The sequence below is a fragment of the Solanum stenotomum genome, chromosome 10, assembly GCF_019186545.1.
Source record: "Solanum stenotomum isolate F172 chromosome 10, ASM1918654v1, whole genome shotgun sequence".
Taxonomy (NCBI): domain Eukaryota; kingdom Viridiplantae; phylum Streptophyta; class Magnoliopsida; order Solanales; family Solanaceae; genus Solanum; species Solanum stenotomum.
The window spans coordinates 46402031-46424574 of NC_064291.1; the positions used below are offsets into that span (position 1 = coordinate 46402031).

A 22544-nucleotide genomic window follows, 5' to 3' on the forward strand; every position below is an offset into this window, starting at 1 on the left:
TGTGACTTTTTCGATGAGTTGTGACTTTTTCAATAAGTTGTGACTTTTTTCAAAGGGTTGTGATTTTTCGATGAATTGTGACTTTTCTAAAGAGTTATGACTTTTTCAATAAGTTGTGACTTTTCCAAAGGGTTGTGACTTCTCGAAAAGGTCATGACTTTATAGATAAGACAGAAAAAACATTTGTTCATACTACCCTTTGTTGACTATAAATAGAGGGACTTCTTCTCATTTTTCAACCACAATTTTTTTAATCTTCTACTCTTCTTCTTGCATTTTAATTTTTTTTATGTGATTTATTGTCGTTGAGTGAGTTGGAAGTTTAGAGGAATATGAGGTACCACTATTTTGATAAAGTCCTAATAGGGTATATTTCATAACCTCGAGTACTTGAGGAAAATAAATTTGATGATTTAATAATTATTTTTTTGCTTAATATATACATTAGTATGTAATGTTCCAATATATGAAGTTAACATGATGTAGTTTGGAAAAAGGACAAATATATCCCCGAACTATCATAAATGGTATGTCAATACCCTCCGTTATACTTTAAGGTTGTATATGCCGTTACCGTCATTCTTTTGGGTTGTATATATCCTTGAATCTAACGGATAGACACGTGGCATCATCTAAATGATTTACCCGATTTTATTTATTTTTTACCCAAAAATTAAAAATCCACCCGACCCACAACCAAAATGGGTGGTGCTAAAATCCACTCTTCATTTTCATCAAAAATCATCCCTTTATTCTTCTCAACCCACCATTGCCATGGAATCAAGAACTCATCTTTCAAGGAAGAAGATGACTTGTTTACTAAAACTACTATTTTCTTCACTTTCACTAACATCCCTGCAAGTTATGTGAATCTTGTGTCTTTCAAATTTTTTAAATATGTAGCTTTATGCTTGCTAAACAAAAAAAAATTAAATTCATCTTCATTTAGCACAGTAGGAATCTAGGTTATTGGGTGTTTTATACATCATCTATTTAACAAATCAATTTGTGCTTGAAATTTTTTATTTGATTGTAGACCCACTTTAAAGCTTGAAGCTTTGTCCGTCAATGGTGGTTGTATTTTCTCAAACCCTTTCAACAATAACAAATCGATTTGAGCTTGAAATTTTCAATTTGAATGTAGACCCACTTTAAAGCTTGAAGCTTTGTCCATCAATGGTGGTAGTATTTTCTCAACCCCTTTCAATAAATAATAAATTGATTTGAACCAAAAAAAAAATGAAATTGATTTCTTGATTTTGATTGAAATAATATGCTTCTAGGTTTTTGTTTGTGAGATTTGGAAAATGAATTGAAGAACACTTCTCCTTTTATTTGATTTTTAATGAAGATGAAAAGCGATGTTTTTTATTTTTAGTTTTAAATGTCATGATAATTTAATTTGGGCCATGGGTGGGTAAAGTATAGAAAATGGGTGGGTTTTCAATTTTTTTGGATAAATAAATAAATAAAATCAGGTAAGTTATTTAGATGATGCCATGTGTCAATCTGCTAGTCTTAAGGGTATAGATGATCCAAAATATTGACGGTAAGGGTATATACAACCTTAAAGTATAACGGAGGGTATTAACATACCATTTATGATAGTTCGGGGGTATATTTGTCCCTTTTCCCTTAATTTAATTATTAATTTTATGAGATAAATATTTTCATTAATGCATATTTATATTTGGGTAGGTATTTGTATTTAAATTAAAGCATTATGTATGTCACAAATGTATTATCAAGTTAACAAGATCTTCTAACTTCAAAATATATTATTTTAAAATGTTCTGATTTTTTTTTTTAAAAAAAACTCACAATAAATGTGAAAATATGTGAATATATAAAATATAATTGTTCTCTTCACATGTTCATATGACATCTAAACAATTTAACGTGGAATACACATGCAAAGCACATCTAGTTAGGTGACAAGAAAAATACAAAGTGAATATTGTCTATAAGGTAATATTAGTAAGATAAGACTAACTACATAATTGAACCTCATCAAATTGAAATAAATATATACATTATTGCATTTAACTAATAAATTTTTGATTGACCATCTTCATAGGTTTGCGTGGATAAAAGATATATATGAGATCCACGTTGAACATTCACAAAAGAATCTGCAATATTATTTTTTGCTAAGCTTATTATTCAAATCTTTGCTTAAATGAGCGATACTATTTACTATAACATATATTTTTGAAATTGGTAATCATGTGCAACGCACGTGTCAAAAAAACTAGTTTAGTATAAGAACAAGAAATTAAACTTAAGATATTTAGAAGTAAACGTAAGAAGTAAAGGGTTGTGTTTCTCATGAACAGTTGATGGTTACAATATTGATACATACATAATCATACACCCAATATGTTATATAGAAAGTTGACCGTTTGCATTTTCCAACTCTGAATATACTAAGAGCCATCTGGATTGACTTAAAAAAAGTAGCCTCTAAGTAAAAAATAAAAAGTCAAACTGAAATGACTTGTAAGTCATAAAAATAAAAAGTAGGTTTGACTTATTTTAAGTCATTTTAAACTTATTTTAGGTCATTTTTAACCTTGTCAAACACTTCCTAACCCTATTTAAGTCATTTTTGACTTATTTTAAGTTATTTTTTATAAATGTCAAACACTTTAAGAAGTCAAAAATGGACTCAGTAGTACGTTTGACCAACTTTTAAGCCAATCCAAACACCCTATAATTATGGAAATATGACTATTTCTCCAACTTCAAGATTTTAGCATTTTAACTACATCTATTTAAGAAAAGTAATTAATGAATACCTACTACCTGTATTTAGGAAAAGTAATTAATAAATACCTACTACATCTATTTAAGAAAAATAATTAATGAATACCTTAAAACCCAAATTGTGCAATTAATTTATGTCTCAATTTGGTCAAATTATCTCAATCAACTATGGTTATTTAATTATATGGTCCTATTGGCCATCTATATATATAAGTCAAACACTCTTATTCTATGAAACCAACATTCAAAGGAAAGTGAATGCTCAAGGAAAAATATATTATCAAGATAGTGCAAATGGTTGAGGAGAAGGAAATGAACCTCTTCAAACAACTTGTTGGGGGGAAAAGCATCAATGAATTTGATGCTAGAGAAATTCGAAGTTTGTTAAATCTATTTGATGTTCTGCGTACTAAACTTGATGAAAGGAAGAAACTGTTGAATAAACATGCAAATGAGAAAGTTGCAACTGAAAGTGTTGCTAATGACAACAATGGCAATGGGGGTGAAGAGAATGGTGCGCATCCTTAGGATGTTGATTGAGCATTTAATACTTTTATTTTATTTCAATCAATATTTTGTCATGTGTTGTCTTTTAATATTACTTCCTAGTTATAAGCGTGTTGCTCATTGTTCATCTATTTATGTTATTGCTGTCATTTTAATGATGAATGAAGGATTTTCTAATTAAGTCCAACCAACATAGTTATTATGTATCCTTTAGCTTTTCATACAAAAAGCTAGTTATATGTGGTATGTTCAAATTTTGTCGCTGACCACCATGCAAAAGGTACGCCGCTTAGTATGATTTATATAAAGTAAAGGCATAACAAGTCCATTAATCAAGGCGGAACCCATCAATGGTCACCTAAAGTTGCCACCATCTTTCACTTAGACACCTCAACTAGGCTTTGTTCATTTTAGACACCTCATGTCGGGTTCTATTGTGTCACTTTGACACCTTTTTTACAATCAACAAAAATATTAAGGAGAGTTTAACGCACTCTCCGATGATGTGTCGTCTAAGTAAAGAATTAAATAAAGACATGTGGTATCATAAATAATTATTAAAAGATATATTATGAATAAAAATTATTTTTAGAGCTATTTAATTAATAACTTTTAAAAATTACATGTTAATAATTAAAAAATATTAAAAGAAATTACAACACCTTTTTCTTTCCACCATCTCCATCTATCCTCCTTCTCTGAACACCATAACCATCTTCTTCAAATTTAACATCATCAATACCACTATCTCTTCCTCCAAATCCAACTAGACATGAACCAATCTTATCATACTGCAAGAAAACTCTCCGTACAAAATTAACCCATTAGAACCTAATGGCTATTTCTCCCTTTCTCCGACCAGGCTCCCACAATGGAGACGATGGGCAGCCAACCTCTGGCTCAGCAAAATCAACCCCTGACCGTCCAGATGAAGAAACTCAAAACCCAATTACAGAGCAAGCCAAAACCCCTTATAATGCCTTCAATGGAGCTCAATCCCCTTCCTTCAAATCAAACTATCATAATAATCAAATTTAACATTAATTTGGATCACAAGCTTTTACTCGTAACCTAGCTACCATAATCACTATCACCATCCCTTTCTTTAAATCTACCATTTCTTTTTTTTTCTTCGACCAGATCCATAGCTTCATAGACCAACAAAAATGAAAAGCCAAAAGCTAGGATTTCAAAAATTGAAGATTGGGGTAAAAGCTTATGTGCCACAATGGAAGCCGAAGATTAAAAAACAACAAGCTTGAATCAAGTTTCTATAGCTTCAAATTCAAAGTTATACAAAAAAATATGAGAATAACTGAAATGCCTTTTATATTTCAAAATTATATTGCAAATTATTGAGGCTACATATTGTTGAATAACATGTGTATGATATTTTCTTCATCTTACCATTTATAACAACTGCTTTAATTTTTTTTTTAAATTCATGTGCTACATTCTGAAATGACAATGGAGAGGAAGGTTGCATATATGGTGGTGGTGGATAGTGAAGGGAGTGTGGGAAGGAGAGAGAAGGATGAAGGAATAAAAAAATAAAAAATTGCAAAATTTAAGCTTTTTACGCACTTAAAATGTGTGCAATACACACACTATGCCAAGTCAATGAAAATTGTCAAAATGACACAACAAAACCTAACATGAGGTGTCTAAATATGAAAAAAGCCCAGTTGAGGTGTCTAAGTGAAAAATGGTGTCATTTTAAGGTGGTCACCGATAGGTTCCACCATTTATCAATGAAGTGAGTTGAGAGTCATGAGCTCTCGAGTTCAAATCCTAATCGAGGCAAAAATACTATGATTTCCTACAATGTGTTGAACCCTTGGTAGACAAAATTACTTGATACCTGTGATGTTGGCGAGTAATGAGTACTTTATGGAATCAATCGAGATGCACACAAACTTGGCCTGGATTCCACAATTATACAAAAGGACTAGGTACATGTAAAATTTGGAATTTCAATCTAGTCAACCTATTTGTGCAACAAACAGTAATCTCATCCAATCAATAATGAACATCACTAGATAATCAATGTCTAGTAAGACTTTAACACAATTGTAAATAATCACTCTTCAATTAGTGTTACTTAAATTAGGTTGAGGATACTTACCAGATAAATACCCGTAAAAATCTACTTTGAGATCTCATACTTAATTTGCTTAGCCTCGAGTATCGGTGTCTGATACGGGTGTGGATCTAGTGGTCAGATCTCACATGATCCAATTTTAATTTTAAGATTCATGAGAGCAGATTCAGGTACGGATAAGGGTGTAGGGATTCAACTAAAAATAATACTAATAGCTAAAAGTAAAGTTATGTCTAAATTATGAGACATTATGTGGAAAACTTACAAGGTATTCCGGGGAGAAAATATTGATCAAGAGGAAAATCATCAAAGGTGATATAAGGAAAAGGACTCACAAAGAAATTTTTAGAACAAGGTACTACATTTTCTTCAATGTCACCTTAGCTTTTGTTTTCATTACAGAAATAATTGTATCCGCCCTGAATTTCTCCATTGATTTTGGTCAAAGTATCAAAAATCGATCGACCAACTCCGATATGGATCCCATGCACACGTCGTGTCGACACCGGTGTGGTATTTCCCAAGCAACATAGTATCAAATGTCTCATTTGATTCCTCACCACTCGCGGCTTCTCTTTCTCTGTCACCTCCAGTATCTCGGTCGTTGCGCGGTCAATGTAGTCAAAGGCACGCTAAAGCCTTGAAGCAAGGCTCAAAATATATTGAGCGATTTGCCTTGCTGAATGTGCACCTCAATTTCGTCATCAAGATTTCTAAGGCATACTTTGCCTGCCAATGAGATTCTTTTGAAGAGGCGACACTAAACAATTGATATTTCACTTTGCAATATTATTTTTTTCAAAATATTTGTTCATATATTTGTCATTCATGCTTATAACAATTGGATTTTGGACTAACATTGGTCAACTAAATCTAATATAGATCCCATGCCCATATTGTGTCGGCTGAAACCCCTACTTTTGCCAGCATGACAACAAGCACGAACCAGCAGCAAGGAGTCAATTAAATGATCAAGGCATCGGTTGCTTCCACTTGTGGCCTTCTTCAACAGAAAGGAGTGAGCATTCGTGCTTATAGAGAACCCATAGAGGTTTTGGAGGAGAGGCAACAACTGTTGTGGGCAGAACAGGAACCGCTCATTGTTCATGGAGCACTCAGCTGCTTGGAAAACTAGATAAATTCCAAAAAATTTAGTTAAGTCGGTTATCCAATAGTAATTGAACCTACAAATTTGTCAATTATAAGTTGGACGCTTTAACCATTCAGCCGTGGATGCAAAAGGACTCAGCGAGTGAAATAGGTTTTGGTTATTCCTTCTCGAGCTTTATTTCTTCCATTAGAAGGAGATTCAAGAAAAGATGGACACCAGATTTGATGTTTCAAAGAAGTAGGTGGTTGTTAACCACCGAAGTCTAGTTGATGTTTACAAACCTCCAACCCTGAGAGACTCTACAATCATTATATGAAAAGGAGTGACAAACTCATTTTTATTCAATCATAGATTGGTCCAAAGAACGAGAGTCGGCTTCCAACATTAAGTCGGTTGGGAATTCATACAGGCAATTCATTCGTAGTATAAACATTAGGCTTGGGTCAAGTAAGGGATTCGGTTGACATGAGGGTCCCAATCCGAAATACTTAGCTGACAACAAGAGCTGACCTACAAGCAAAAGTCTTGGAAGAGTGAGCGCAAGGAATGACATTTCAACATCGCAAGTGAAAAAACGAGCAACATAGTCTCATACTGTCTCATTGGATTCCTCACCATCGACTAGTTCTCTTTCTGTGCCACCTCCAATGTCATTGCCACTGCGTAGACAGTGTTGTAAAAGGCACTCTTAAAGCACGCTTAAGCCCTGAAGCGAGGCTCAAAATATGTTGAGCACTTTACCTCGATCAATGTGCGCTTCAATGTTGTCATCAAGGTTCTAACTTCTAAGGCATACTTTTCCTACCAATGAGACTCTTTTGAAAAAGCGACACTAAACAATTGATATTTCACTTTATAATATTTTTTTTTCAAAATATTTGTTCATATATTTGTCATTAATGCTTATAATTATTGATTTTTGACTAAACATATATATTTGTATTTTTTTCTCCCTTTGTCCTTTTTTCATTAAAGAACGTGCTTTATTTACGTTTTGCACTTAAGGCTCCTCCGTGACTGTTCAACATCTCAAGTATCGAGTAACTTTACACTGCCTTCTTATTAATGGTTATGTTTTCTTCATTGTTTGCTTCTACTTTTACATGGGTTTGATGCACTTGAGCTAAGGGTCTTTTGGAAACAACATCTCTACCTCCACAAGATAGTGGCAAGGTTTGCGTACACACTACGCCCCCCAAACCTACTGTGGGATTTCACCCGGTATGTTGTTTTTGTGGTTGTTGTAGTGCTCTTTAAGAGTCCGGAACGGCAGAATGATAAAATATTGACAAGATCTTATATAGAAAGTTTACCGTTTGCATTTTCCATCTCAGAAATACATTCATTAAGGAAATATGATTATTTCTCCAACTTAAAGATTGAGTTTTAGCATTTTAACTACATCTATTTAAGAAAAGTAATTAATAAATTCCTATTACAGCTTATTTAAGAAAAGCAGTTAATAAGTACCTTAAAACCCAGATAGTGCAATCAGTCTATTCTCAATTTGGTCAAATTATTTAGATCAACTTTTGGTTATTTAATTATATGGTCCTATCAGGCATCTACATATGTAAGTTAAACACTCTTATTCTATGAAACCTACCTTCGAAGGAAAGTGAATGCTCAGGGAAAACATATTAGGAAAATAGAGCAAATGATTAAATAGAAGAAAAGGGAGAACCTTTTCGACCAACTTATTGAGGAAAAAAGCATTAATGACTTTGATGCTAAGATAAATTGAAGTTTCGTTGAATCTATTTGTTGTTCTACAAACTAAACTTGACAAAGGAAGAAACAACTGAATAAACATGCATATGAGAATGTTGCAACTGAAACTGATGCTAATGACAACAATGGCAATGCTGGTGAAGAGAATGATGGGCATCCTTAGGATGTTGATTGAACATTTAATACTTTCATTTTTTTTCTATCAATGTTTTGTCATCGTTTTGTTTAATAGTGCTTCCTAGTTATAAGTTTCTTGCTCATTGTTCATCTATTTATGCTATTGCTGTCATTTAAATGATGTATGAAGGATATTTTAATTAAGTCCAACCAACATAGTTAGTATGTATTCTTTAACTTTTCATAAAAGAAAAAAGCTAGTTATATGTGGTATGTTCCCATTTTCTCGCTGACCCATCATGCAAAAGGTACACTGCTATAGTTAGTATGATTTACATAAAGGTAGGCATAACAAATGTATTGATCAATTAAGTGAGTTGAGTGTCATGAGCTCTCGCGTTCAAATCCTAGCCGAGACAAAAATATTATGATTTCCTCCATTCTGTTGAAAGCTTTGGTAGACAAAGATACTCAATTCCTGTGATGTTGGCGAGTAACAAGTACCCTATGGAATCAATCGAGATGTGCGCAAACTTGGCCTGGATTACACAATCATTAACAAGGACTAGGTACATGTAAAGTTTGGAATTTTGATCCAGCGAAACTATTTGTGCAACAAAAAGTAATCTCATCCAATCTAATGAATATCATTAGTTAAACAATAACTAACAAAACTGACACAATTTTCAGTTAACCTTCTCAAAAAAAAAAAAAAAAAAAAAAAAAAAAAAAAAACTGACACAATTTTAGTCAATCACTCTTTAAGTAGTGTTTCTCTAATTAGGATGAGGATACTTGCCAAATAAATACTCGTAAAAACATACTTTTGGATCTCATACTTAAGTTGCTCAGACTCAGGTATGTATGCCCATTGCGGTTGTGGATCTAGAGGTCAGATCTCACATGATTTTTAAATTTTGAGATTCAGTAGTGCGGATCCAGATACATGCAGGTGCAGGGATTCAACTAAAAATAATTCAAATATCTATAAATAGAATTATATGTCTAATTTTAGAAAATAAGTGATATGCACAGGATAGGCTGTTAGCCCCTCAAAGACGGATGAGAGGACGAAAAAGAAGAGAGATCCTCAAAGATTTAACTATAGCATACTGCAAGTGGGAAAACACAAAATTGTAGACTTACATCAATTGAAATTAGAGAAAGACGACCAGCATGGTGACACTTTTCAAGTTTTGACATAAATCTCTTGCTCTTTGATATCTTTTCAGGTGTAACATACAATATTTTAAGCTCATCCCCGCCCTTCTCCAAAGCCTTGTATATGAACTTCTCATTCTCCTTGGTAGTTGTTGAGGTTAACATGAAAGCTGGGATGCCTAAAGCTGCCAACCCCATGACCTGAGGCAATAACATTTGTCAGCAGTTGTTGAATACAAGAGGAAGATGGACTGGGCACTTGGATACCTGATCTTGAATAAGAGAAAGCAAAGGACTGACAACAAGAGCCATGCCATCCCGCAGAACTGCTGGAAGTTGGTAGCAAAGACTCTTGCCCCCTCCAGCAGCCATAATTACTAGAACATCCCTTCCACTCATTATTGTGTTTATTATCTACAAATAGATAACTGACATCAGCAAATCTCTAAATGGAAAATCACAACTATATTTTAAAAATTCAGCCAAAGACGATTTAATGTAAATCTTTACTTATGTGCACTTTCGATTTTAGTAATACCCCAACAGGAAGTATTTTGTCTATCAATAAACCCCAGAAAGATGAAAAGAAACACAAAACGATCAATCGAGATGAATAATGATTTGAAAATTATACCACACCCAACATTTCAACCTCCACAATCACTTCATGAGCAAAATCCTAGTATGCTGCTTCAAATTTCTAAACCCAGTTTTCCCTCTTCCGTGTTAGCCATAAGAGTGTTCCATTTGAGACTACGTAAAAGCATCCTTAATTCCTGCCATATGAAATTTCTCCTCAATGAGTCAAGTCTTCTTTTCATAATATCTCCGATGGTCACTCAACTATGAACTTCTCTCAGAAAGTCACTCAATGTTGGTATTTAACCCAAAAGTCACTCAACTATGAATTTTTTTCTTTCTCAGAAAGTCACTCAACTTTGATTTTAACCCAAAAATCACTCAACTATGAAAGCTTTACTTACAAAGTCACTCAGAGATGTTTTGAGAACAAGAGCATCCCTTTCCAAAGCATTAAAATGAATTGTTTAGTGACCTTTTACTTTTGGAGTATACATAAAGGATCCAGGGGACATCACCCTATTCTTAGATAGTTTATGAGGGAGATACGTGTTTAGATTTTTTTTGACAAACCCTCTATACTTTTGATGTAAGTACTACAAGAATTCAGTATTGGTGTACTTCTATGTTTATAATACCAGTTGACTTTCTCAAAAAGAAAGTCACTCAATATATATAATTAATTGTTTCATCAAAATTTATTGACATGAAATTTTTATTCAAAGCCAAAATTTTAAGAAATAAAAAAAAAATTATTTTCTCATTTTCACCCTTCGGGGGTGGCCCAGTGGTTTGGGCTTGGGACTTCCATGTTGGAGGTCTAAAGTTCGAAACCCCTTGCCAGCGAAAGCAAGGGGTTTGTTTTCTGGGTCAAGCTCGTCGCACCAAGCTTGCCTAGTGTGGGTTACCTCTCATGTGTAGTTTGTAAGCTATTGTATAGGAGCGGAGGTTTTACTCTGTGCACACCCAAAAGGGTAGCGGCTGCGGGTTTTCCCTTATCATCAAAAAAAAAAATCTATTTTCTCATTATCCTTTCACAAGATTGAAAGAAATAGAATATTATTTTCGGTATAACACTAGACACTAGATCTCTTTTTGGTTTATTTTTTTGTTAAAAGGTCAAAAGATAAGTTATAAGTCACCTCAAATTTAGTTAATACAGTTCCCATGGCAATGATTGTCCATCTACAATTCCTTAAAATAAATATCTTTTTATTTCTTAAAATTTAGGTTTTAAATAAAAAATTTCATATCAACAAATTTTAATGAAAAAATCAATAAAATAGATTGAGGGGCTTTGTAAATAAAACTTACATAGTTGAGTGATGTTTGGATTAAAAAATCAAAGTTGAGTGGCTTTGTAAGAGAAAAGCACATAATTGAGTGACTTTGGATTAAAAACCAAAGTTGAGTAACTTTATGAAAGAAAAGTCCATAGTTGAGTAACTTTCTAAGAGAAAAATCCATAGTTGAGTGACTTTTGGTTAAAAACCAAAGTTGAGTGACTTTTTGCGAGAAAAGTTCATAGTTGAGTAACCATCTGAGATATTCTCTCCCACTCCATGAGCAAAATCTTAGTATGCTACCTCAAATTTCTAAACCCAGTTGTTCCTATTCCTTGTTAGCAATAAGAGTGTTCCATTTGACTACGTGAAAACATCTTTATTCTTTTTCCTGCCATATGAAATTTCTCCTCGATGAGTCAAGTCTTCTTTTCCACCTAACCAATTTTTTCTCGCATCTCTAATCCCTAGCCTAATCTCCTAAATTTATTTTAAGCAAATAAAAGAAACCCAAATAATTTGTTGGACGAGAACTAACTTCACATTCTAGAATTCGTACCAATACTTGAATTTCATTAACCGGATATAACAAACTCTTTCTCTAATTTACATGTAGACCAGACACGACTTCAAAAAGGGTTAATAGTACTCATAAATGACATAGCTGGTAAATCTTAGCCTCACAAAAAATCAAAATATCGTCAGCGTAAAGCAAATGGGAAATCTCTAAATTGCTACCTCTACTATGTCACTAGAAGCTCCTCAGCCATCCATGTTGATTTGCCATCCTTGCCATATCGTTAAAACAGTCCATAGCAATACTTAATAGGGGTGGTGACAAAGGATCCCATCGTAACATTCTCCTTTGGGATGAAAAAAATCCTTCCGAAAAACCATTTATCATAAGATTAACAATAGAGAATCTAACAGTACTAATGGCGAAAAAGAGTTCATCCAATCTATTTACTTTGAAACCCCACATCTCTTAACACCTTGGGTAGAAAGTCGCAATTTACATAATCATAGGCATTTTCATTATCAAGCTTGCAAAGAAGCTTAGGTACTTCTTCCATTGTTCTAGTATCCACCATACACTCATTTGCTATCAAAGTTGCATCTATGATCTGTTTGCCATTATAATCCATTGACATAATCCTAGAGCTTCCAAGGGAAGTATGACTAGAACCACCCTAGATGCCTTGGCAATAGGTTCCAAATGTTATTTTGTGTTAGAATAGAAATATGTATATATATTCCTACTTAGAATAGGAAGAAGAATAGGAATAGGAATCCTAGTTAGAAAAGGATTTCAATGTATTGTCTATAAATAGGGTCTCAATGTAACAATTTAGATACACAATTCAATAATATTTTCCCCATATATTTCTCACATGGTATCAGAGCATTGGTGAGAAACTTCAAGTTACCGTGTCAAATTCTGGCGATGACGATTGGGACTGATTTGTGTCATCTTTCATTCTGAAGGTGTTGTGCGAAAGACAACACCATCACGAGGCTCGGGAAGCTCAGGCGACCAAACCCCAATCAGATCCACCGGAAAATAACCCCCCATGCGCCCCACGCGCCGTTCGGAGGTGGAAGTTTTCCGGCGAGATCTGTTCACGCGCCAACGCGTGAGTGCTGCTCCGATCATCTTTTTTCGAGCTGTTTTCTTCTGTTGGGTCGCCCAGTATTTCCGACCAAAACCCATTCAGTTTTCTATAGATCCGATCACCAGAATTAGGGTTCCGGTGATTTTCAGGCAGTTTCCGGCAAGTTCTTGGCGAAATCAAAATTTTCAGGCCATTGTGGGGTAGATTCCGGCAGTTTCCAGCGAGTTTCTTACTCTTTTCAAGTCAAATTTCGAAAACTGTCTTTCGGGTGTGATGTTTTTGGCTCCAAAAATACGGGAATTGGAAGTTCAAGCCTTACAATCACTTTAGAACCATTAATGGGAAGTTCAAACTATTTAGCTTGGCCTTCTTCAGTTGAGTTGTGGTGCAAGGGTCAAGGTGTTCAAGATCACATAACAAACAATGCTTGCGTTGTAGATGAAAAGACAAAGTCTAGTGACGAAGTGCAAAAGCCAAAGCACAATGGGAGAAAGTGGATGCCCAATTATGTAGTCTCCTTTGGCGCTCTATTGATTCTAAGTTGATGCCCTTGTTTCGCCCATTCCAGACATGTTATTTAGTTTGGGAAAAGGCACGTGCTTTATACACTAATGACATATCTCGATTCTATGATGTGATATCTCGGATGACCAACTTAAAACAAGAATTCGATATGTCTACTCACTTGGGACAAGTACAGGCAGTCATGGAGGAATTTTCACGTAGTACTAAAGGTCGTTCAGAGTCTATTGTTTCATTAGTTCATTCTGATATTTGGGGTCCTAGTAGAGTCAATTCCACCTTAGGATTTCGTTATTTTGTTAGTTTCATTGATGATTATTCAAGATGTACTTGGGTTTTTTAATGAAAGATCGTTCTGAGTTATTTTCTATATTCAAAAGTTTCTTTGCTGAAATACAAAATCAATTTGGTGTTTCTATTCGTACTTTTCGTAGTGATAATGCCTTAGAATACTTATCCTCCCAATTTCAGGAGTTTATGACTCACCAAGGCATTATTCACAAGACTACTTGTCCATACACCCCTCAACAGAACGGTGTAGCAGAAAGGAAAAATAGGCATCTTATTGAGACTGCTCGTACTCTTCTCCTTGAATCCCATGTTCCGCTGCGTTTTTGGGGAGATGCAATTCTTACGTCTTGTTATTTAATAAATAGAATGCCCTCATCTTCTATTCAGAATCAGGTTCCACATTCCATACTGTTTCCTGAGTCACATTTCTATCCTATCCCCCCTCGTGTCTTTTGGGAGCACATGTTTTGCTCATAACTTAGCCCCAGGGGAAGATAAATTAGCCCCTCGTGCCCTCAAATGTGTCTTTCTTGGTTACTCTCGAGTTCAAAAAAGGTATCGTTGTTATTCACATGATCTTCATCGTTACCTTATGTCCGCTGATGTTACATTCTTTGAATCTCAGCCTTACTATACGTCTTCTGATCATCCTGATGTATCTATGGTCTTATCCATACCTCAGGTTTTACCTATACCAACTTTTGAGGAATCTACGGTTACTTCTACATCTCCATTTGTAGTGCCACCACTCCTAACTTATCATCGCCGTCCGCGTCCAGCGCTAGTCCCAGATGATTCATGTCATGCGCCAGACCCTGCTCGTACTGCAGACTTGCCTCCTCCTAGCCAACCGCTTGCACTTCAGAAAGGTATACGATCCACTCGAAATACTAACCCTCATTATACCTTCTTGAGTTATCATCGTCTATCATCACCCTATTATGCCTTTGTATCGTCTTTGTCTTCTATTTCCATTCCTAAGACTACAGGTGAAGCATTTTCTCATTCTGGATAGGGGCATGCCATGGTTGATGAGATGTCTGCTTTGCATAAGAGTGGTACTTGGGAGCTTGTCTCTCTTCCTGCAAGTAAATCTACCGTTGGTTGTCGTTGGGTTTATGCAGTCAAAATTGGTCCAGACGGTCAAGTTGATTGGCTTAAGGCTCGCCTTGTTGCCAAAGGGTATACTCAGGTATTTGGGCTAGATTATAGTGACACTTTCGCCCTTGTGGCTAAAATAGCATATGTCCGTCTTTTTCTATCTATGGTTGCCGTTCGTCATTGGCCTCTTCATCAGTTGGATATTAAGAATGTTTTTTTGCTTGATGATCTTGAGGAGGAAGTCTATATGGAGCAACCACCTGGTTTTGTTGCTCATGGGGAGTCTAGTAGCCTTGTATGTCGATTGCGTAGGTCACTCTATGGTCTGAAGCAGTCTCCTAGAGCTTGGTTTGGAAAGTTCAGCACAGTTATTCAACAATTTGGCATGACTCGTAGTCGAGCTGATCACTCTGTGTTTTATCGGCATTCTGCACCAAATCGGTGTATCTATTTGGTTGTGTACGTTGATGATATTGTTATCACTGGTAATGATCAAGATGGTATCACCAAATTGAAGCAACATCTCTTTAAGCACTTCCAGACTAAAGACCTTGGCAAATTAAAGTATTTTCTAGGTATTGAGGTTGCTCAGTCTAGATCAGGTATTGTTATTTCTCAACGCAAGTATGCCTTAGACATTCTTGAGGAGACAGGAATGATGGGATGTAGACCTATTGACACTCCTATGGATCCGAATTCTAAACTCCTTCCAATACAGGGGGAGCCACTTAGTAATCCTGAAAGGTATAGACGACTCATTGGAAAATTGAATTATCTCACAGTAACTAGACCTGACATCTCTTTTCATGTGAATGTTGTAAGTCAGTTTATGACTTCCCCTTGTAATAGTCATTGGGAAGTAGTTGTTCGTATCCTGCGATATATAAAGTCAGTTCCTGGTAAAGGACTATTCTATGAGGATCAAGGCCATGAGCATATCACTGGATATAGACGTTCGTCATCCGGATATTGTGTTTTAGTAGGAGGTAATTTGGTGTCGTGGAAGAGTAAGAAACAAAGTGTGGTTGCTCGATCTAGTGCAGAATCAGAATATCGAGCAATGGCGGCAACAACTTGTGAGCTAGTTTGGATCAAACAGTTGCTGGGAGAACTAAAATTTGGCGAAATTGATCAGATGGAACTTGTGTGTGACAATCAAGCAGCTCTTCATATCGCATCAAATCCCGTGTTTCATGAAAGGACTAAGCACATTGAGATTGACTGTCACTTTGTCAGAGAAAAGATACTCTCAAGAGATATTGTTACGAAATTTGTGAAGTCAAATTATCAGCTTGTAGATATCTTCACCAAGTCCCTCACAAGTCCTCGTATTAATTACATCTGTAACAAGCTAGGTACATATGATTTGTATGCACCAGCTTGAGGGGGAGTGTTAGAATAGAAATATGTATATATATTCCTACTTAGAATAGGAATAGGAATCCTAGTTAGAAAAGGATTTCAATGTATTGTCTATAAATAAGGACTCAATGTAACAATTTAGATACACAATTTAATAAAAATTTTCCCATATATTTCTTACATTTTGTAACAACCCAAATGACCGTTTTGAGTTCTACTTCTCGTAGGTTCATTTGGTTATTTATGACTTGCAAGTATGGGGGCACGGGTAGCGAGAAGTTCATGAGCGCTTTGGAACACTTGAACTCAAACTAAAAGCATAAAGTGCATAAAGTTGACCAAAGTCAACAATATGGGTAAATGAACTTAGACTCGTGGTTCGAAGGTTACAATAAGTTAGTATGATGATTTTGGACTTGTATGTATATTCGAATTAGGACCTAAGGGGCTCCGATGCAACTTGACACTATTGCGTGAAAGCTGAAAAGTTTAGGATTTTAAAAGTTCAAAAGTTTGATTTGGACCTTCATTTAGGGTTGAGACATTTCTGTACGTGTTTTTGTTGGGGTCAGTCAATGATATCTACAGAGTACGCATGAGTTAAATTGTTACGGTGTTCGTGGGAGAGCATTGGAGATCATACCAACGTTTTGGTGATGAGTTGCCTGCTAATTCTTCGTAGTTAGAGTCATTCATCATGTTGTATTCCAAACAGATGATGCACTTCTCATATTCAGAGTTGTACCTTCCATTTTTAGTAGATCATGACTTGTGACACCAGTTCTTTGAGGTTGTATTGATCACTCCACATTGTATTCAATTTAGTGTTATCTCATTTATATTATCCTGTTAGACTTGTGGTTATTTCAAGATTGGTTCACCTGAAGGGTTGGATTAGGTACCGTCACGGCTAAATGGGATTTGGGTCATGACAAATTCTGGAAAGACTATTGTTGCTCCTTTACAAGATTAGCTAAATGAAATGCAGCTGATGCCAAACAGCCCAAAGAAGTTAGAGCATAAAGGTTACCTCGAAGATGACCAGTAATCAAGTCATGTGAAATGAAGAGGATGAGTTTATTGGCTTTTATGGATAAACAAAGAACCTTAAAAAGAGATAGCTTTCTAGTTTCTACAATGCTCATCTTATCACTTATAAAATTAAGAATCATCTGGGTGCTCCAAGCATACACAAAAAATGAAGTTACTAAACAATCTAGGAAGATGGATCTATTCTAATGAGGTCTGGCAAGATAGATCTTATGCCAAAGAGGAAAAACAAGGTTAGATAAGTGACAAAGAGAGAGGAGACAACAAAAATAGGCAAATAATATTTTCTTTATTTCTTATTGGGAAAAGGGACAAATATACCCCTCAATTTTGATATTTAGAGCGGATATACCCGCATAAAAAAGTGGTGCATATATATCCCTGTCGTCAAACAAATGATACATATTTACCTTTATTGTTGTTAACAGACGTATACCAACTGAATTTAAAAAAAATTAAAACTAGTTTTAAATTCAAAAAATGTCACATGGCTTTAAAAAATTACTGCACCCTCACGATCCGAACCAGACACCGACCCAAATAAGAAAAAACTCAATCCCTCTTCTACTCAGTTAGAAAATGGATTTGGGTTGGATCGGAAAAAAAGAGGGATTGGATTTTTTTTAATGTGTCGGGTCTGGAGGGGTAAAGAAAATGGGTGAGGTAATTTTTTAATGCCTCGTGACATTTTTTGCATTACAGTACTAGTCTTAGAATTTTTCTCAATTCAGTAAATATATGTTTGTTAAAGAAAGGGTAAATATGCACCATTTGTTAGACGACGAGGATATGTATGCACCACTTTTTTAACTAGAGATATATCCACTCTAAATCGCAAAGTTGAGTGGTATATTTTTCCATTTACCTTTTCAAAATTTTTTTATGGTGGTGGTGTTAGGGTTAAGCTTGCGCACACCTCAAATATTACACATTACGTACTACCTCCCACTAGCATAGTTGCCCGGTAATTTTGTCCACAAAAGTTTGGGAAGATGCAAAAAAACACCTAAAGTTTTTGCCTCCGTGGAATTTGAACTTGAAACCTCATATGGTTATTTCCACTTCATTAACTACTAGGCCACATCCTTGATTGCAAAGAGTATTTTCATAATTTGGTTTTTAAAGAAGAAATTTAAAGAGAAGATTGGATATTTCGCTTCCAATCCTCAGAATTGCACACCACAACACATAAAGATAGAGACAGAGCATCACTATGAGTAGAACGGATAGCGCGCAAGTGGAACCTATTTTAGGAGCTTGCAGTGACCATCACCAAAAATTAAATACTCCACAACCCCCTCCCACATTGTCAATTGAATGTTCACCTCGTATATCAAAATCCTTTTTTGATAGGTTCACCTCTATTAGAATTCCTTTTAGAAAAGAACGGATCTAGGTCATACTCAAAGCTCTTGCTTCATGTTGCCAACTAGCACTTACTCTTACAAGATGAATCACAAAAAAATTGTAAGCATTCAAAACCTTGTAACATAAGACGACCAGTAAAAAGTAAATGTAGACAGGATGGAGTGGACCAACCTCTCGCTGGTTTGCACGATATTTTGATATGCCAAAAACATTAAACCTAATGTCATCAGCTTGAGAGTCCCACTCAAACGGCCTGGACCAATCATCTACTGGAACAGCAGCATTATCGGAACCCGGGCCACTAGATGATTCACAACTTTCCACAAGAGCTTTAAGTTCAAATTGTCTCTCATGCAATTTCTCTTGTCGGTCTAGCAGATATTTTATTTGGTCTGGATAAGAAGACATTGAAGACCATGCTTTCAGATGGACGAATAAAGTACATTGCAGAAGAATTGAAAGATGAAACATCTGAGGACAGAACTCAATCACAAAGACAAAAAACACAACACAATGAAAAAGGCAAGTAAAAATCAACACAAAATCATTTTAAGATTAGTTGTAGCAAGGTTCTGAAACTCTTTGTTAATAAAAATGGCAGATGTGTGAGGATTTTTTGTCCAGAATAACATGTTATAAATCACATTGACTAAAGTCATGTAGAATAACACTTCCGAAACCCAGTAATCCATGTTGGACACCGTGTCCATAAAGACAAGCTGGAGAAATGGGTCACACATGCAATAGTGTCAGAGTTCTGTTCTTTGAAAACATCACACAACCTTGACAAGTTGGTGATTTACAAAAAGAGAACACATTTGATGTGACACCAAAAAAAAATGGATGATTAAATTAAACGTATCTCATTGCTCTTGATTTCTAATGCAAATGAACCTCCAACTGCCCAGTGATCAGTCCATAACCCTCCAATATCAGCTAATTCAACCCAAAAATATGTTCTTTCCCAATGTGAATGTGGCCAATATACACCAGTAAAGCACCATTTGAGATCTCCATGTAGCCCTCCAAACATTGCAGTGATGGAGTGTGTACCTTGCAGAAAAATCTATGCGATTCCATTGCCTCTTATCCCAGAATATTGTGATACCCCCGCTCCTTCCATATGATTTTAATTCCACCAAATTGACCCATCTAGATCCCCAAATCTGTGTTGCCGTAACAATAGACCATTCTTCAATATTTGTTTCTTGTAGATATTAAACATCTGGCCTCCACTTCTTGACCAACACTATATGGTGTCTCTCTTTTCATTGTCCTTAAGCCCCCGCACATTCCAATTTATGATTTTCACTTTCATTCAGACAGTGCTTTGAGTTTCCTACCCTTCACGATTCTTTCTCCCTCGTTGTGGACCCCTTTGTCATAGTTGGCTGAGCAAATCAAATTTATACCTCGTCATCCCCCTTTGTTTAATGATGCGTTCTGGTTCAGATTTTTAGTCCCCACACCATTGAATAGTGTTCTTGGAGGTTGTTAAACATTTTGAGACAAATCCTCCTTTTGTCATCAATGATTATAAAACTCCATGTTTCTGTCTTTATTGTAGTTTCCTTATCTTTAACGGCTAGCTAAGCATCTTAGAGGGTTGTGGTACCTTTTTCGGGTTATGTAAATGGGTATGAGCATTAGTACTTTTATTTCATGAAATCAATGTTTTCTATTTACTTTCATCTTTTGTTAAACGGAAAAGGACCAAAAATACCCCTGAACTATTTGAAAAGGTTTAAAAATACCCTTCATTCACCTATTGGGTTAAAAATACCCCTCCATCCACCTTTTTGGTCCACAATTACCCNAGATATATTTTTTGAGAATGACAACTTAAGATGGGAAAGATTTAACTTGGAATAGATTAATTATTTGCATTCACACACTTTAGATTCGAGAGAAGCTAAGTGTGAAATCTATTGAATGAGTCAAGAAACCTTTGAAAGTAATTTAGACATCATTGAATAATGAGACTGCATCATTAAATTAGCAAAAACACATACTCCTTGCTATTACCTTCATTAGGGAACACCAATCCTAGTCCCTTACCCAATTGTTATAAAAAATCTCTGATTAATCGCGTGTTAATTAATAGTCAATAAATAAATGAAACTTGAAATTATAGTCTTAAACTCTAACCCTTTTACCCACTATTATAGAAATATTAGACTTTATGTTGGGTTATACACTATAAAAGTAAATCGTTCATCGTCTTATTCCCTATGGGATTCGACTGCAACCTAATTGAGTTATATGTTTAATAACGACCACTTATACCATTTTTAATGTGTAATTTGGGTGTATCAAGGAACAAACGCATTATCCTCCAAATTCCAAATTGTGCGCCAGCTGTCCCTTGGGGATTTCTCTGTTATTTAGAAAGAACACTTGTGATCTTTAATGTATTTTTAAGGAAAATAATGATTTCGATGTCATCAGCTCTACCCATTGGCATAAACATTTTCAATTCGGGAATGAAACCTGATTTCTCTAAACAGCTAAGCAACAATTGTATGCATATAATAAAGGATAATACATATATATGTATAATATAATCTTTTATATAGCCACTAAAAGAGAGAGCAGGAAGCTCCACGTCAGTTCACAGCAATACAAATTAAAACCCCATCCAGCTTCTGTTCTTGCTTGATTGTAACAAATACTACCCAGGTAGCATAGTAACTAATATTGTCAGATTCCTGAAAACGAAACACTAAAAAGTATCTCAACTATAATAAGCCAATAATGTTACTTTCTCTCTCCGCTAGTCTATAATTTTCATAAATTAATGTATGATATCTAATGTGTATTGAACACCTTTTACACTACTGACCTATCTGTAAATAAAAAAATTTAAGACTTTGGTGATCAAGTCAAACATATTGAAATCTGTTAGAAAGTTCGAAACTAGGACAACTAAAGTAAAGTAACAAATCTCAAACTTTTCTAATTGTCGCCAACAAGTACATTGATTCAACAAAATGCTCCCCAACTTTGTTGACAATGATAAGATCATATTATTATCCCACCATCCCGTGTAGCAACATTCTTTCCCTGTCTTCTCCATTTTCTCAAGACATTGTCAACCTAGTTGACAACTCAAAATAAATAGTTATTCTTGTTTCTATAGACACTAAAGAGCCCAAAACCTATTCTAAGATCTGAGGTTGTAAATTGCTCTAAGGCTTAACTTTAAGACGATAGAAAGAGCCACAAATGTTATATAGGATAATAAAAATGCTTTATTTACAAACACCCAAAAGTGTGACTTAGTGATCAATGAAGTGGGAGAACCATTAGGTCTCAAGTTCAAATCCTAGCAAAGACAAAAAAAAACACTAGGTGATTTCTTCTCATTTGTTCTAGCCTTGGAGGACAAAATTACCTCGCACTTGGTGTTGATGGGTGGTGGCAGTATCTTCAAATCTCAACAAAGACCCAAAAACAAAAAAGGGTGGTTGGCTAAATATGCCACTCTTGCATGTGCGATGAGAGTTGTATGACTATCAAGGCATGGCCAACATCCTTTATCCAAAAATAAAAAAGACAACAAAACACTAGGTGATTTCTTCTCATCTGTCATCGCCTCGGTGGACACAGCTACCCACTACTTGATGTTGATGGGAGGTGGCAGTATCACGTGGAATTAGTCGAGGTGCACGCAAGCTAGCCCAGGACAGAGTTATCTACTACTTGTTGAAGGTGACAGTATCACGTGAAATTAGTCGAGGTGCACGCAAGCTAGCCCAAACACCACGGTTATTAAAAAAAATGCTTTATTTACACTTGAAAATTCCAAAGTACATTCATAAGCCAATAAGTCACTACTAAAAGCAGAAAATAAATACAAAAATCAGGACTTCATTTAATTA

General features: G+C 35.3%; 1 protein-coding gene across 5 annotated transcripts in view; it reads right to left on the minus strand.

Moving 5' to 3' along the window:
- The window catches only part of LOC125841502 (ATP-dependent DNA helicase Q-like 2), a 52456-nt gene that overhangs the window by 29575 nt on the left and 337 nt on the right, over window positions 1-22544 (minus strand). For 3 of the 5 annotated variants that reach the window (XM_049520649.1, XM_049520650.1, XM_049520653.1), the window contains exons 2-4: window positions 18835-19055; window positions 9762-9908; window positions 9480-9695 (exon numbers count right to left, since the gene is read on the minus strand). In XM_049520649.1, coding sequence (XP_049376606.1) covers window positions 9480-9695; window positions 9762-9908; window positions 18835-19055 — 584 coding nt within the window. The remainder of the gene's footprint in view (window positions 1-9479; window positions 9696-9761; window positions 9909-18834; window positions 19056-22544) is intronic. The other 2 variants (XM_049520652.1, XM_049520651.1) reach the window with 1 other exon arrangement.